General features: G+C 30.2%; 1 protein-coding gene across 1 annotated transcript in view; it reads right to left on the bottom strand.

Annotated features, from left to right (window-relative positions):
* LOC113369963 (fibroblast growth factor 10-like) overlaps window positions 1-18151 on the bottom strand; it is a 142923-nt gene that overhangs the window by 34399 nt on the left and 90373 nt on the right. The window contains exon 2 of the mRNA XM_026610593.1: window positions 94-200. Within this exon, the coding sequence (XP_026466378.1) occupies window positions 94-200 (107 nt within the window). The remainder of the gene's footprint in view (window positions 1-93; window positions 201-18151) is intronic.

Below are 18151 nucleotides of genomic sequence, written 5' to 3'. Positions count from 1 at the left end.
GCTAATAAAGTAGTTGCATGCATAATATTAATAAGCATTCTTTGAATTGACAATAATGCTATTAATTATAAAATATATCAATTACATAATTACCTCTCCATAAAGTCGACCTTTTTTATTCATTGCCAGATAATAATTAAATTTTTTCGCCCTAATTCGAATATGTCCTGCTATTCCAGCCGACGATATCTCCATTAATGCTACAAATTCATGAACTAATATTAAATTTAGATAATATAGGTAAATATACATATATATATATATATATATATATATATATATATATATATACAATATATACATATATATATATAACATATATATATATATGTATATATATATAGTCTTTTATTTTTGATTGAAATATGTACAGTAAAATTTCCCAATAGTAAATTTATTTACTGGTAAAATTAACTGATCAAAATCTTTCATTTTGTTGTTAGAATTATCATTAGTTTTTGACCTGCGTTGTCTTCAACATGTCTTCTTATTAATGAGAAACGAATCTTTTTTGAATCATTCAAATCGGTGATTGTGTTTTCGAAATTGTATCCATACATACTGGTGATGTGCCAAGTCGAATCAAGTGATTCGAATCATTCGAATCAAGCCTTTAACGACTTGATTCGAATCAGATTTTACTTGATTCGAATCAACTCGTATCAAGTCGCGAAATATTTACTGTGATAAAATATGTATGAACACAAATTTTCATAAATATGAAAAAAATATTTTAATTTAATTTAATATTATAATGATATAAAAAATAATAATAAATAACATAAATGACATAAATATAAAAAATAATCATGAATTAAATCATGCGAGCCAACCGACTGTAATACGCTTAAATGTACGCCGACTCCAATCGTTTTTGTATGATTTTAACTGCATTCATTAACTAACAATATCATCCGAGTTCCTATGACTCAAACCGACTTATTTCGACTTCAAGTCGCTATGAATTTATCCGAGTTCCTATGACTCAAACCGACTTATTTCGACTTCAAGTCGCTATGAATTAATCCGAGTTCCTATGACTCAAACCGACTTATTTCGACTTCAAGTCGCTATGAATTTATCCGAGTTCCTATGACTCAAACCGACTTATTTCGACTTCAAGTCGCTATGAATTCATACGAGTTTATATGACTCAAACCGAATCATCCCGAGTTCAAGCGGCTTGAACGATATGAGTTCGAAACATGTGTCTGTGTCTTAGCGTATCGACTTATCGACTTGCGTGTTTGTTTATTTTTGACTAAGCGCTGAGAGCCAATTTATTCATGAAATACAAAAAACTCATTTAGATAATAATAAGTACGCGTTTTAGATTTTAAATATTATAACATTTTATCAACTGCACAACGAGTTTCATACACATACAAAATTATCATATTTTAATTATGTAAGTAATGGCAAATTCACACAAATGAAATATTATCAATCTTTACAGTAGTGGATTGAATTTTAAGTCATTCGTAAGACGTTATAGATTCAGCTCCCTGTTTAGATTAGATCTAAACAATCAATAATATAAACATGCATTCGTTCAACGTAAGATTAAGAATATTGTTTTATATGCTTTAGTGAAAGAGAAGTTGGTTATATTTTACTGTAAATTTATTTGAAAATTTATTTGACCGTCTATTAAATATTATTTAATAATTTTTGTAATATATTTTAATCGATAGTAATTTGTGTTTACAATCGTTACTTTATTGAGTCAGTGTGTGTTTGCTTTTCCCGATTTTCACATAGATTTTGTTTTTACTGGCTAATTATAATTATTAAAAATGCCTCCCACTAAATCAAGCGTCGCTTGGCAGTTTTTCACAATTAATGCTGATAATAATAAACTGGTGTGTAAATTGTGCTCATTAAGCTATTGTAAATCTGGAAGTACAACCACTCTCGTTAATCATTTAAAAAACAAACATATTATTGAATATAGTGAAGCTGTAGCAGCTAATCCAGTGACATTTCAAAATGTGAGATCTGCTGTGAATGTGGTTAATCTTATAACGCAACCTGTAGTGCCAAATGTCTCACAACCAATTTTGAGTACTGAGGCTCCTGCAAAACGTTTGAAACAAATGCGGCTTACTATTCCTGGTAAAATTAATCAAAAAGCTGGCGATGATGCTTTAATGAACATGATTATTTTAGATATGCAACCGATACAGATAGTGGAAAATGATGGATTTAAAAAGTATTCGCGAATTCTAAATTCAGATTATGTATTACCTTCCAGAAAAGTACTCACGCGTATGTTAGAGGAAAAATATGAAATGCATAGTGCGGAAGCAAAGGCAAAACTTACATTTGTCGAAAACATTGCAATTACGACTGATATATGGAGTAGCGATAGCCAGAAAAGTTTTCTTAGCGCAACTGCTCATTTTATTAAAGATAGCAAATTAAATTCATTAGTCATAGCAACAATAGAACTCAGAGAAAATCACACGTCACAAAATATTTCTAATGGTTTGAAATCTGTGTTAATTGAATGGCAAATCTTTGATAAAGTTGATATTGTTGTGACTGATAATGCGCCGAATATGAAGAAATCTATTACTTTATTTTTGAATAAAAAAAATTTATCGTGCGTAGCTCACACATTAAATTTAGTTGTTAAAAATTGTTTAGATAAAGACAAAGAAAATTGTGAACTTCTTATCGCAATCACAAAAGCTAGAGCGATTGTAGCACATTTTAAACATAGTGTCAAATCGTCAGGTATTCTGCAAGGATTACAAAAGCAAATGAACTTAGATGTTATTACTTTATCACAAGATATACCAACTAGATGGAATTCTACTTTTTATATGTTCGAAAAGTTATTGAGGGTTAAAGTTGCACTATGTGCAGCTTTGCCTTTAATAGATTCTCCTCCACCAAACCTGAGTTTTGCTGAGTGGGCTATTTTAGAAGATTGTGTGAAAATTCTACAGCCTTTGGAAATTGTAACCAAAACATTGTCAGGTGAATTTTATCCCACCTTATCCAGTGTAATACCTATAATTCAAGGGGTAAAAAATTCTATAAATAAAAGAACGCCAACAACTAATGCTGGGAAGAATTTGCAACAAATCTTGTTGAGAAATATAAGTCAAAGATTTGGTTATTTAGAAAATGATGAAATTACAGCAAAAGCAACAATTCTTGACCCCAGATATAAGAAAAAAGCCTTTGGATTAGAGAGTTGTGCGGATAAAGCAATGGCTTTGGTTTTAGATGAAGTAAAAGAAATGACTACGGCAGAACATATTGAAGAGGCCGAAAATAATGAACCATTATCAGTACCGTCAAACCATAATATAGATGATGAAATCTGGGAAAATTTTGATATGCGTGTGGTTCAGACAATAGAACAAACTTCAATCTCTCTTCCAGAAAGATTATTGCAAGAATATATAAATTTGCCATATTTGAATAGAAAGCAAGATCCTGTTCAGTTTTGGGAGGAAAGAAAAAACATATATCCTGCTTTATATAAAATGGCGAAAAAATATTTATGTATACCGACAACATCCGTTCCGTCAGAGCGCTTATTTTCCAAGGCTGGCATGTTGACTAATCAACGACGGAATAGGTTACAACCAAATAAATTAAATCAATTATTATTCCTTAATTCTTATTATTCAGAAAAATATTTGTAGTCATTAGTTATATTTGTAGCAAGTTTATTATTATATATATATTAATATAAATGTATTAATCTCTGCACTTTTTGGAATTAATTGCTTACTAAATTAATAAATTCACTTATAAAATTATTAAAGTGATATTATTTCTTGTCTTAAATTATAATTGTTCATATATGAACTTGATTCGAATTGATTCGAATCATGATTCGAATCAAGTTTTTTTCTGATTCGAATCACTCGAATCAGGAAATTTTCGAGTCGGCACATCACTAATACATACATACACACAGACACATACATAAATTCAAAAACACATACTTATATACATACATCAATTTTATCAAGGCATGCCCAGATATTCAAAAAACTTTAAAACATGATGCTGTATAAAAAAATATTTTCGATTTTTTGCGATCAACCTAATGGAAGTTAATGAGAAATTAAAAATGAAGTGACTGAACAATGGTCGTTTTAAATTCTTAGCAATTTATAAATATTTAGCCTTGTTAGAGAAAGGTGGTCTGTATTTAAACAAAAATAATAATTAATATTTTATAATGTCTCGATATTTAGACTTTTAAAATATATTTACACTTAAAAAGAAACACTAAAGTCTCGAAGTGTCTGTAATTTCATGAAATAAAGTTTCTGAAAATAACTGAGTATATATATATATATATATATATATATATATATACGAGTATATACGTTGTTTTGCTAAGTAAGGTATATTCTAAACAATTTCTAAAGAATCAAAAAAAAAAACTTTAAGTGTATGAGGATGTGTTGTTTGAATGCTATATGCAATGAGGTATTATAAAAACAATAAACCCCATTGGTTTGTCTATATTTTGTCAATACAATCAAACTGGAAGTTTCATACACTTTCTATAGAAAACATGATATAATCCTATCTAAGTCTTTTTTGGTCTATCGACTTATTGATTACGTTTCAAGTTTTTCAGATCCTTTTTGAATTCTGAATTTTGGTATAATTGTAAATAATACTACTGAGCTTCTACTTTTAAATGTTCAAATTTGTGCGAGGATAGATAGAAAATGAATTAAGTATTTCTTCTTTGACCTGCTTTTTAAACAGTTTCAAGTAACATTCGATGAATTAAAGTAAATTTAATAAGAAGTATATATGTAAAGCAAAGCGAGGCTCAAATGTCGAATTTGACTTTGAGCAAATATTAATTATGTTATAAAAATCAAACCAATTATATCACAAAAAATAACACATTTCAAACAAACAATTATCATTGTAGAAATGTGCATTTTGATGTATTTCAAAAAATTGTTATCTAAACCTCTTTAGCCTGTAGGCGGGGTAACTTGGAACGGCCAGATGGCAAACAGGTTTAATATCTTATTTTAATTTAAAAAAAACTTTACAAAATAATTACGTTTTTAACTAATGCTAAAAAACTACCAACGAAAGAAAATGATTTATTATGAATTTTCAAAGATTACCGTTTATCTTCCTTATTACCGATGTCATGGTCATGAGAATCAAGTTTACAGCAGGTTATACACTTTCAAATATTATTGTTGAATGATGCTAAACTTTACTGGTTTTTGACACATTGGTGGTGGACCTTTTTGACCCCGGATCTTTATATATTACAATATATTCTTTGATAAATTCTGGAAAATTATAACTGGGAAAATCTTATTCGACAAAATGTCCCTTTGATCGATACCAAATTTAGGTTCTGAATTTAAACGACATAAATAAAAAATAATATAACCTAGAAAATGTTTTATAAAGGGCAATGAGTATATAATTATACAAATGAGATCTTTCAGAGCACCGTGTTTGAGAAAAATATGCCAAAAAGTGCATTTCGTATTAACCTAAAGTTGATATTAACGTATTAGTAACACTTGCGGCCCGTTTACTAACGCTTTTGTATATAAATAAAACTACAAACAAAACTACTTACTACAATTCAATCATAATTAATTAATATTGACGTAAAACATCCTATTAAACGTAATTGAACATCATCTGCCAAAAACGTTTGACATTTGACGGATTAGCCACCGTCCATTGTTTTATTTAAATTACGATTCTGCAAAAAATTTCAAATTAAAAATGTAAAGTTTCTACGCGATTTTGAAATAATATCTCACCTTGCCGACAACCTACTGATTAGCACAATTTTTTCAAGACTAAGACTGGCCAAATCGGTTTAGCCGTTTTCGAGTCTTAGCGGATTATTTTATCGAGAGTTCCATGTTTATATATAAGATCTAGAAATTGTTTGTTTCAACTTTGAAAAATATTGTTAAGGTTTTTCAGCCACAAGTCAAACAAAAAGAAAGGAAATACAAAATCTTATTAATACGTTTCGAGCTATTATACTCAGCTAAAATCATTCTCATCATTCAGCTAAAATACAAAAAGAGTAACAAATGACAGTAATAAAATAAAACAAACAGAATTAAAATGATACGTATCAAACCAGTTTAAAATTATTTTTTTTATAGAATTTGACAATTAAAACAAAAATATTTTGCTCCAAAAACAAATATATATATATATATATATATATATATATATATCTGCTATATATATAAAAATAAGTCGGGTTTACCTTCCTGATGAAATAACTCCAAAACGCATGAACCGATTTTGACAATTTTGCATTCGTTGGAAAGTTCTCGGGCTCCGCAAAGCTATATAGCTAAAAAAATTAGTGGTGCATGGCATCGGGTTATAGCTAAAAAAATTAGTGGTGGATGGCATCGTGCCTTAATGCAAATTGATGGAACTTCACGCACCGTAATTAAAAATTCGAGTAATGACATTAGTGAGAACTATCAGAATTATGCTTGGTTAAGTCAACGAACAATTCTTGCCGCAAAGAATAATGATGTACACGCTCTGAATTTCACCATTCAATCAAAAATTGCTGGCGATTTGGTGACATACCAATGATTCCGACTCGTCTTCCGTTTGACTTTAAACGATTGCAATTTTCAGTTTGCCTTACGTTCGCAATAACAAGTCGCAATGCCAATCGCTTTGTGTTTGCGGGATAAATTTCAAATATATTATTTAGAAAATCATTGTTTTTCACATGGGCAGTTATACGTTGCCTGTTCACGAGTTGGAAAACCATCCGCTTTGTTTGTGTTAACGTCAGAACAAAAAACAAAAAATGTGGTTTACCAAAGAGCACTTCTATAAAACGGATAATTTGCGGATTCACTTTCATTTACTCAAAGAAACCATCTGGTGGCGAAACGGAGTTCGTCGGGTTTGCTAGTATATATATATATATATATATATATATATATATATATATATATATATATGATTAATTTCTTGGAGGGCGTTACATCAAGTAAAAAATATAAATAAGGTAAAGATTTTTTAAAACATCTAGCCACCCCTCTAGCATAAATATAGGTACTATCATTAATCTAGTAGACTATGCTATCCTCCTTTCTGACAAACAATTTTGGACCTCTAATTTAGATTTAATTTTTAAAACCCTCACACAAAATTCCTATCCCCCACATCATATAAAATCCGTCACAAGCAATAGACACACTATTTTAAAAAACAAAATAATTAACCCCAACCTGAGTTTAATTTCTACAAAAGATAATAATTTTGAAGGTACCATTTGCCTGCCTTACATCAAGAAATTTATACGATGTGGAAAAAACTTTTTTATAACTCAAGTCTCCGTTTAGTATGCAACATCGATTTAACGCTCAATTCCCTCTTCTCAAATTTAAAGCCGCGCACTAATTTGGAACGAGTATCCAATGTGGTCTATAAAATATCTTGCAATGACTGTGATTCCACCTATATTAGCAAAACAGGACAGAACCTTATCAAACGTTTGGAACGAGTATCCAATGTGGTCTATAAAATATCTTGCAATGACTGTGACTGTGTTCCACCTATATTGGCGAATCAGGACAGAATCTTATCAAACGTTTAAAACAATACGATAATAACTCAAAAAACAAAAATCAAGGGCAAACAATGATCACAGAACATTTAAAACTAAATAACCACGCGTTCAATTTTTATGACGCAAAGATTCTTCATCATGAATCGAAAGTCTCACAAAGACGCTTTTCAGAATCAGCCTATATTTTCTTGAACAAAAATGGTTTAAACAAACGATCAGACACCAGCTTCATCTGCGAAAATTACCAATATGTTCTAAATAATGTTTCCCATTTTATGTCGAATACCTAACACCACGGTTTGCACAAAACTATCACACACACTTGCACAGTGCGTCATACTGATGTCCAGCTACGAACACATGTGTTTTTTCTCAAAATTTTGACCTCAGATTTTTACAAAACGTTATTCTTGTCTGGCCTGCCTCGGAACACGAGTGCTTACGTATAATATTCTATTATTAATTATTTTTTTATTATTTATTCTTTATAAAAAAGAAATTACTGAAATTTGGTGGTTGTTTCCAATTACTAATTTTTTAAAAGATGTATTAATATGTGTAAGTGATAATCTAAAAATTTCAAGTAAGTAAAGTTTTATACATATTTTAATTTAAGGCTTAAATATGATTAGTCTTTCTCTTTAGTTAAATCTTTTTCTTTTTATTTTTGCTATTGTATATTTAGTTTCTAACGTTACTTACTGTTTTTTTTTTCTCAAAGTTGTAGAACCACTGACGATGACGTAAGATTTTACGTCGAAACGTATGGAAAAATAAAGATGTTTTAATAAATCTTTACCTTATTTATATTTTTTACTTGTTGTAATGCCCTCCAAGAAATTAATCATACATTTCAACATCAAATTTAAACACTTTCAATACACACACACACATATATATGGTTAAATCGTCACCAAGAAAAACCCGACTTATTTTTATATATATGTAGATAATCTATTTGAAATTATTTAAAACAATTATTGATTATTTTCATTACTCGAATTTTTATTTACGGTGCGTGAAGTTCCAGCAACTTGCATTGAAGCACAATGCCATGCACCACTAATTTTCTTAGCTATAAACCTTGCGGAGCCCGAGATCTTTCCAACGAATGCAAAATTGTCGAAATCGGTTCGTGCACTCTGGAGTTATTTCGTCAGGAAGGAAAACCCGACTTATACTAGCAAACCCGACGAACTCCGTTTCGCCACCACATGGTTTCGTGGGAAAGATGAAGAAATTTTTTGTTTGTTTTATATTTGAAAAGGAAAAATTTGATTTTATTGCACAACAGTAATGAATTTATTTCGATTACAAATATGAAGTATTTTTTAGTTGAACTTCTCTAAGTAAATGAAAGTGATTCCGCAAATTATCCGTTTCAATAAAGTGCTCTTTGGTAAATCATATTTTTTGTTTTTTGGTCTGACGTTAACACAAACAAAGCAGATGGCTTTCCAATTCGTGAACAGGCAACGTATAACTGCCCATGTGAAAAACAATGATTTTCTAAATAATCTATTTGAAATTTATCTCGCAAACACTAAGCGATTGGCCTTGCGACTTGTTAGATGTCATTGCGAACGCAAGGCGAACTGGAAATTGCAATCTTGCATTAATGCACGATGTCATGCACCACTAGTTTCTTAATATATAATCTTAGCTATAAACCTTGCGAAGCCCGAGACCTTTCCAAGGAATGCAAAATTGTCGAAATCGGTTTGTGCGTTCTGGAGTTATGTATATCGTCAGGAAGGAAAACCCAACTTATTTTTATATATATGTAGATATATGTAGATAATCTATTTGAAATTATTTAAAACAATTATTGATTATTTTCATTACTCGAATTTTTAATTACGGTGTGTGAAGTTCCAGCAATTTGCATTAAGGCACGATGCCATGCACCACTAATTTTCTTAGATACAAACCTTGCGGAGTCCGAGACCTTTCCAACGAATGCAAAATTGTCGAAGTCAGAAGGTTCGTGCGTTCTGAAGTTATTTCGTCAGGAAGGAAAATCCGACTTATTTATATATACGTATATATATATATATATATATATATATATATATATATATATATATATATATATATATATGTTAAAGTAGTTAATTTTGATGTTGAAAAATATGAGTAAGTTCTTCAAGGGCATACATCAAATAAAAGGCAAAGATTTAGAAGTTAATCTTTAATTTTTCCAAACGTTTCGACATAGTATTTTATGTCATCATCAGTGGATCTACAGAATGAATATTGAAAAATTAATATAAACTAGGAAAAAATGACAGAAATTGGAAAAAGAACTATAGATATAAGTAATATAATTATAACAATAACAATTATACTTAACAGATAGATAAACAAGAGAAATGAAAAGTAAAAAGAAATATATACAAACATACAAAAGCGTAATATATATACATAAATATACACACAAACATGTATATATGATATACATGTAAAAACACGTACACATATGCATATATACATACGAATAATACGTATATATAAACATATACATACGGACATGTACATATGTATATATACACATATATACATACATACACATACACATATACACATATACATACATACATATATACATATATATATATATATATATATATATATACATATATATATATATATATATATATATATATACATACATATGCAATACAGACACATACACATATATAGACAATGAAGGTAACTTACATAAATATGGTCTTACATCAGTAGCTAGCGCAAGGAACATAATTTTGCACTATCATATATACATAAACTTGTTTTTTTTTATATTATTTTGTTGAACAGAGTATAGCAAAATATTTGTGAAATATATAATATATTTTGCACAGAGAACGTAGTTTATGTGACAGAGCCCGAGGCTGAAGTAACATGTGTTTAAAAATTATTTGAAGAGACCGTTTGAGGGAATAGTTGGCGGGTTTTTTACAATCAATGTTTCGAAGTATGGGTGAGAGGCTAAGAATCAGAGTTCGGGATCGGACCGCGTAAGGGTAGGTTTACAGGTTCGGAATTACGTAGGTTAAGAGGAAACAAATTTGGAAATATTATTAAGTATCACCTGATAATTTTCACAGAGTAAGGAGGCATCATGGCGTTTATTAATACAAAATTTGGAGGTGCTGATCAGACAAGATTCAGCAAATCTTCTCTGAATAATGTTCCGTTCGTGATAAAGTATACTAGCGTTATAAAAGTCAAAAAATGTTTAAAATTTTTTATATGTTCTGTTATCATGGTTTGATTTTGTCGTGGGTTTTTAGAGTTATTATCATGTTGTTTTAGTCGTTTTATTAAATTTTGTCCAGTTTCACCTATGTAAATGGAATCACAATCATTGCATTTTAATTTATAAACAATATTTGATGTGCGTTCCAAACTAGTGGGTGATTTGAGGTTGGAAAAAAGGGAGCTAAGGGTTAAGTCTATGTTACAAATTAATCTTAAGTCGACCTTGTGGAACAGTTTTTTCCAAATGGGAAAGAGTTCTTTAATAAACGGGAGACAAATATTACCAATAAAGTTATTGTCTTTGGAGATTTTGGTGGAAGAAGAAGAGATATTATTGTTATTATTGAGAAATTTGAGTCTATTGTACGTGACAGAGTTTATGAGATTAGGAGGATAAGAGTTATTAATAAGTGTTGTGTGGATTAACGATAAATTAGCAGACCAAAATTGTTTGTCCGAGAGAAGTATGGCGTGGTCAACTAAATTAATTATAGTACCTATTTTCATGCTAGATGGGTGATAGGAATGAAAATTTAAATACCTGCCCGACCAAGTAGGTTTTTGGTACCAATTTGTGATGATACGGTTATCTAAGGTTTTTATAATTTTGACGTCAAGAAAGCTGATGGAATTGTTCTGTTCTTTTTCGAAAGTGAATGAGAGATGTTCATTGAAAGAGTTGAAATTGTGGAGTAAAAGTTCAAAGTTTTTAACTGGCACACAAGTAAAAATGTCATCTACGTACCTGTAATAGAATTGAAGATCTAATTTGCAAGAATTAAACACTTTGGTCTCTAAATATTGTAAAGATAACTCAGCGAGTGCTGGAGATATAGAAGAACCCATAGGTGTGCCAAAAATTTGGTAATAGAAACGGTCGTTGAATTCAAAATATGTGTTGGAAATTATAAATTTTATTGACTCAAGAAACCAGTGTAATGAGATAGTTGTATGACATGAAATTTCGTCCCATCTAGCTGTGATAGCGTCTAAAATTAATTGTAGGGGAACGTTGGTGAAGAGGGATACCACGTCTAGACTCACTAGTAAAGAATTATCAGGAAGTACAATATCACGGAGTTTATTAACCAATTCAAAGGAGTTTTTTACAAAAAAGGGGGACTTAACAGTGACTGAAGAAAGTATGGTGTTGAGAAATTTGGAGAATTTTGAGAGGGGGAGTTCAAGTCAGCAACGATTGGTCTGAAAGGTACGTTAGGTTTATGTATTTTGGGTAGTCCGTAAAGTTTGGGGTTATACGGATGTAGGTTTTTGAGGCTAGGCACAATTTCTGGAGAAATTTGATTTTTTGAGACTAAAACGCTGATGAATTTGTGAAAAGAACGGTTTATACGTTCTGTAGGATCTGAGATAACTGGGGAGTAAGTTTTTGTATCAGTAACTAGCGCGGAGACTTTTTCTAAATAAGATGATTTATTTAAAATCACTGTTATGTTCCCTTTGTCGGCTCTAGTGATTAGAATGTCGGGGTTTTCTTTTAAGAAAATTTTACAGGCTTTAATATCTCTAAGAATATCTAAACAGTCGATTTTTTTTGAATTAAAAGATTTAATGAAGGAGAGAAAGTTTTTGCAGAAAATTGAACGGGTATTTGTTTTTATTTCAGGGTCTTTTATGTTGTAGAGGCCTGATTCTAAACTGCTAAGCACTTTAATAAAATTTAGGTTGTGAGAGTTATTCGGGATTGCAAAATTTGGACCTAGAGCAAAGATGTAAAAAAGTCTCTCAGGAATCGTAACGTCCGAAAGATTTTTTAGCCATTTGTTGATGAGTGAGTCGCTTAAGGTTATTTTGGACGAATTAATTCTGGATTGTAAAAGTTTGTTGAATTTGTTAGTGTAAGAGTTTTTTGATTTGTTATAGACATGTTTATTACGAATAGATTCAAATTCCGTGAAACTTTCAAGAATCTCCGCTTCAACAGTATAAGCCAACCAAGAGTATGTTTTATTAATGGCAAGTTTCAAGTTATTGGTGTTGCGGATACAATTTTTAATTTCTAATGAGAGGAGGTGTAAGCTTAAACGAGAGAACTTGTTATTGAGTGAAGTGCTCAAATGGTTGAATTTTGTAGTATTGAGACGGTAAAAATTTGGTATGATACCTTCTTTTCTGCATCTTATCAGGAAAATTTGTTTGTTAATGTTGGTGGATAATTTCAAATTTAATTTCGCGATTTGTTTAAATTCAGATAGGATGTACGATCCATAGCATTTTTTAATAAAAGAGTAAAAAGATGGATTATGGCGAAGGTCATTAGAGGTGTTAAGACCGTGTTTAGGATTATTGGGTTTGGACTCTGTGGGTTTCATAATGTGAGAGAAAGGAGAAGATAAGGGAAACGAGAAAACAAAAGCGAACTATACGAGACGTTAAAGGAAAAAAAGACAAGTATATTGTAAATATATCAGCGCGTACAGAAAAACATAAACCAAAAAAACGTTAAAAGAGAAATGGCAAGTATGGTGTAAAAATATCAGAGGGGTACAGAAATACAGAGGTTATAATAAAATGTAATTAATATATATATATATATATATATATATATATATATATACATACACATGTACATATATATATACACAAACGTATATAAACATATACAAAACCATATATATACACAATTATATGTATATATATACATACATAACCTTAAAACACACACACACACAAATACACAAAAAACTTGAAAATGAAATAAAAGTAAAAGCTTAATTATGTAACACATAAAAGTACAACCATACATATATACAAAGAATACATGCATGTAAGTATATAAACCAAAATTAAGTAAAATAAAAGAACAAAAAATGTTACAAAAAGAATGTGTCTTGCAAGCAAGCGTAGTGAAGTCCTGTTCTATATCATAGAAGAGTAGTAGTAAAAGTCCTGTTTCCAGCCCAGGATTTCATATGTTAAAGTGGTTAATTTTGATGTTGAGAAATATGAGTAAGTTCTTCAAGGGCATACATCAAATAAAAGGCAAAGATTTAGAAGTTAATCTTTAATTTTTCCAAACGTTTCGACATAGTATTTTATGTCATCATCAGTGGATCTACAGAATGAATATTGAAAAATTAATATAAACTAGGAAAAAATGACAGAAATTGGAAAAAGAACTATAGATATAAGTAATATAATTATAACAATAACAATTACACTTAACAGATAGATAAACAAGAGAAATGAAAAGTAAAAAGAAATATATACAAACATACAAAAGCGTAATATATATACATAAATATACACACAAACATGTATATATGATATACATGTAAAAACACGTATACATATGCATATATACATACGAATAATACGTATATATAAACATATACATACGGACATGTACATATGTATATATACACATATATACATACATACACATACACATATACACATATACATACATACATATATATACATATATATATATATATATATATATATATATATATATACATACATATGCAATACAGACACATACACATATATAGACAATGAAGGTAACTTACATAAATATGGTCTTACATCAGTAGCTAGCGCAAGGAACATAATTTTGCACTATCATATATACATAAACTTGTTTTTTTTATATTATTTTGTTGAACAGAGTATAGCAAAATATTTGTGAAATATATAATATATTTTGCACAGAGAACGTAGTTTATGTGACAGAGCCCGAGGCTGAAGTAACATGTGTTTAAAAATTATTTGAAGAGACCGTTTGAGGGAATAGTTGGCGGGTTTTTTACAATCAGTGTTTCGAAGTATGGGTGAGAGGCTAAGAATCAGAGTTCGGGATCGGACCGCGTAAGGGTAGGTTTACAGGTTCGGAATTACGTAGGTTAAGAGGAAACAAATTTGGAAATATTATTAAGTATCACCTGATAATTTTCACAGAGTAAGGAGGCATCATGGCGTTTATTAATACAAAATTTGGAGGTGCTGATCAGACAAGATTCAGCAAATCTTCTCTGAATAATGTTCCGTTCGTGATAAAGTATACTAGCGTTATAAAAGTCAAGAGAATGTTTAAAATTTTTTATATGTTCTGTTATCATGGTTTGATTTTGTCGTGGGTTTTTAGAGTTATTATCATGTTGTTTTAGTCGTTTTATTAAATTTTGTCCAGTTTCACCTATGTAAATGGAATCACAATCATTGCATTTTAATTTATAAACAATATTTGATGTGCGTTCCAAACTAGTGGGTGATTTGAGGTTGGAAAACAGGGAGCTAAGGGTTAAGTCTATGTTACAAATTAATCTTAAGTCGACCTTGTGGAACAGTTTTTTCCAAATGGGAAAGAGTTCTTTAATAAACGGGAGACAAACATTATCAATAAAGTTATTGTCTTTGGAGATTTTGGTGGAAGAAGAAGAGATATTATTGTTATTATTGAGAAATTTGAGTCTATTGTACGTGACAGAGTTTATGAGATTAGGAGGATAAGAGTTATTAATAAGTGTTGTGTGGATTAACGATAAATTAGCAGACCAAAATTGTTTGTCCGAGAGAAGTATGGCGTGGTCAACTAAATTAATTATAGTACCTATTTTCATGCTAGATGGGTGATAGGAATGAAAATTTAAATACCTGCCCGACCAAGTAGGTTTTTGGTACCAATTTGTGATGATACGGTTATCTAAGGTTTTTATAATTTTGACGTCAAGAAAGCTGATGGAATTGTTCTGTTCTTTTTCGAAAGTGAATGAGAGATGTTCATTGAAAGAGTTGAAATTGTGGAGTAAAAGTTCAAAGTTTTTAACTGGCACACAAGTAAAAATGTCATCTACGTACCTGTAATAGAATTGAAGATCTAATTTGCAAGAATTAAACACTTTGGTCTCTAAATATTGTAAAGATAACTCAGCGAGTGCTGGAGATATAGAAGAACCCATAGGTGTGCCAAAAATTTGGTAATAGAAACGGTCGTTGAATTCAAAATATGTGTTGGAAATTATAAATTTTATTGACTCAAGAAACCAGTGTAATGAGATAGTTGTATGACATGAAATTTCGTCCCATCTAGCTGTGATAGCGTCTAAAATTAATTGTAGGGGAACGTTAGTGAAGAGGGATACCACGTCTAGACTCACTAGTAAAGAATTATCAGGAAGTACAATATCACGGAGTTTATTAACCAATTCAAAGGAGTTTTTTACAAAAAAGGGGGACTTAACAGTGACTGAAGAAAGTATGGTGTTGAGAAATTTGGAGAATTTTGAGAGCGGGGAGTTCAAGTCAGCAACGATTGGTCTGAAAGGTACGTTAGGTTTATGTATTTTGGGTAGTCCGTAAAGTTTGGGGTTATACGGATGTAGGTTTTTGAGGCTAGGCACAATTTCTGGAGAAATTTGATTTTTTGAGACTAAAACGCTGATGAATTTGTGAAAAGAACGGTTTATACGTTCTGTAGGATCTGAGATAACTGGGGAGTAAGTTTTTGTGTCAGTAACTAGCGCGGAGACTTTTTCTAAATAAGATGATTTATTTAAAATCACTGTTATGTTCCCTTTGTCGGCTCTAGTGATTAGAATGTCGGGGTTTTCTTTTAGGAAAATTTTACAGGCTTTAATATCTCTAAGAATATCTAAACAGTCGATTTTTTTTGAATTAAAAGATTTAATGAAGGAGAGAAAGTTTTTGCAGAAAATTGAACGGGTATTTGTTTTTATTTCAGGGTCTTTTATGTTGTAGAGGCCTGATTCTAAACTGCTAAGCACTTTAATAAAATTTAGGTTGTGAGAGTTATTCGGGATTGCAAAATTTGGACCTAGAGCAAAGATGTAAAGAAGTCTCTCAGGAATCGTAACGTCCGAAAGATTTTTTAGCCATTTGTTGATGAGTGAGTCGCTTAAGGTTATTTGGACGAATTAATTCTGGATTGTAAAAGTTTGTTGAATTTGTTAGTGTAAGAGTTTTTTGATTTGTTATAGACATGTTTATTACGAATAGATTCAAATTCCGTGAAACTTTCAAGAATCTCCGCTTCAACAGTATAAGCCAACCAAGAGTATGTTTTATTAATGGCAAGTTTCAAGTTATTGGTGTTGCGGATACAATTTTTAATTTCTAATGAGAGGAGATGTAAGCTTAAACGAGAGAACTTGTTATTGAGTGAAGTGCTCAAATGGTTGAATTTTGTAGTATTGAGACGGTAAAAATTTGGTATGATACCTTCTTTTCTGCATCTTATCAGGAAAATTTGTTTGTTAATGTTGGTGGATAATTTCAAATTTAATTTCGCGATTTGTTTAAATTCAGATAGGATGTACGATCCATAGCATTTTTAATAAAAGAGTAAAAAGATGGATTATGGCGAAGGTCATTAGAGGTGTTAAGACCGTGTTTAGGATTATTGGGTTTGGACTCTGTGGGTTTCATAATGTGAGAGAAAGGAGAGGATAAGGGAAACGAAAAAACAAAAGCGAACTATACGAGACGTTAAAGGAAAAAAGACAAGTATATTGTAAATATGTCAGCGCGTACAGAAAAAACATAAACCAAAAAAACGTTAAAAGAGAAATGGCAAGTATGGTGTAAAAATATCAGAGGGGTACAGAAATACAGAGGTTATATAAAATGTAATTAATATATATATATATATATATATATATATATATATACATATATATATATACACATGTACATATATATACACAAACGTATATAAACATATACAAAACCATATATATACACAATTATATGCATATATATACATACATAACCTTAAAACCACACACACACAAATACACAAAAACTGAAAATGAAATAAAAGTAAAAGCTAATTATGTAACACATAAAAGTACAACCATACATATATACAAAGAATACATGCATGTAAGTATATAAACCAAAATTAAGTAAAATAAAAGAACATAAAATGTTACAAAAAGAATGTGTCTTGAAAGCAAGCGTAGTGAAGTCCTGTTCTATATCGTAGAAGAGTAGTAGTAAAAGTCCTGTTTCCAGCCCAGGATTTCATATGTTAAAGTAGTTAATTTTGATGTTGAGAAATATGAGTAATTTCAAGGCATACATCAAATAAAAGGCAAAGATTTAGAAGTTAATCTTTAATTTTCCAAACGTTTCGACATAGTATTTTATGTCATTCATCAGTGGATCTACAGAATGAATATTGAAAAATTAATATAAACTAGGAAAAAATGACAGAAATTGGAAAAAAAACTATAGATATAAGTAATGTATAATTATAACAATAACAATTATACTTAACAGATAGATAAACAAGAGAAATGAAAAGTAAAAAGAAAA

This window comes from Ctenocephalides felis, unplaced genomic scaffold (genome assembly GCF_003426905.1).
Source record: "Ctenocephalides felis isolate EL2017-DRISC unplaced genomic scaffold, ASM342690v1 CF-g0.4_SCAFFOLD_01492, whole genome shotgun sequence".
Lineage (NCBI taxonomy): Eukaryota > Metazoa > Arthropoda > Insecta > Siphonaptera > Pulicidae > Ctenocephalides > Ctenocephalides felis.
Note: the sequence above shows the minus strand (reverse complement) of the source record. Positions and strands in the feature narration are given on the sequence as shown.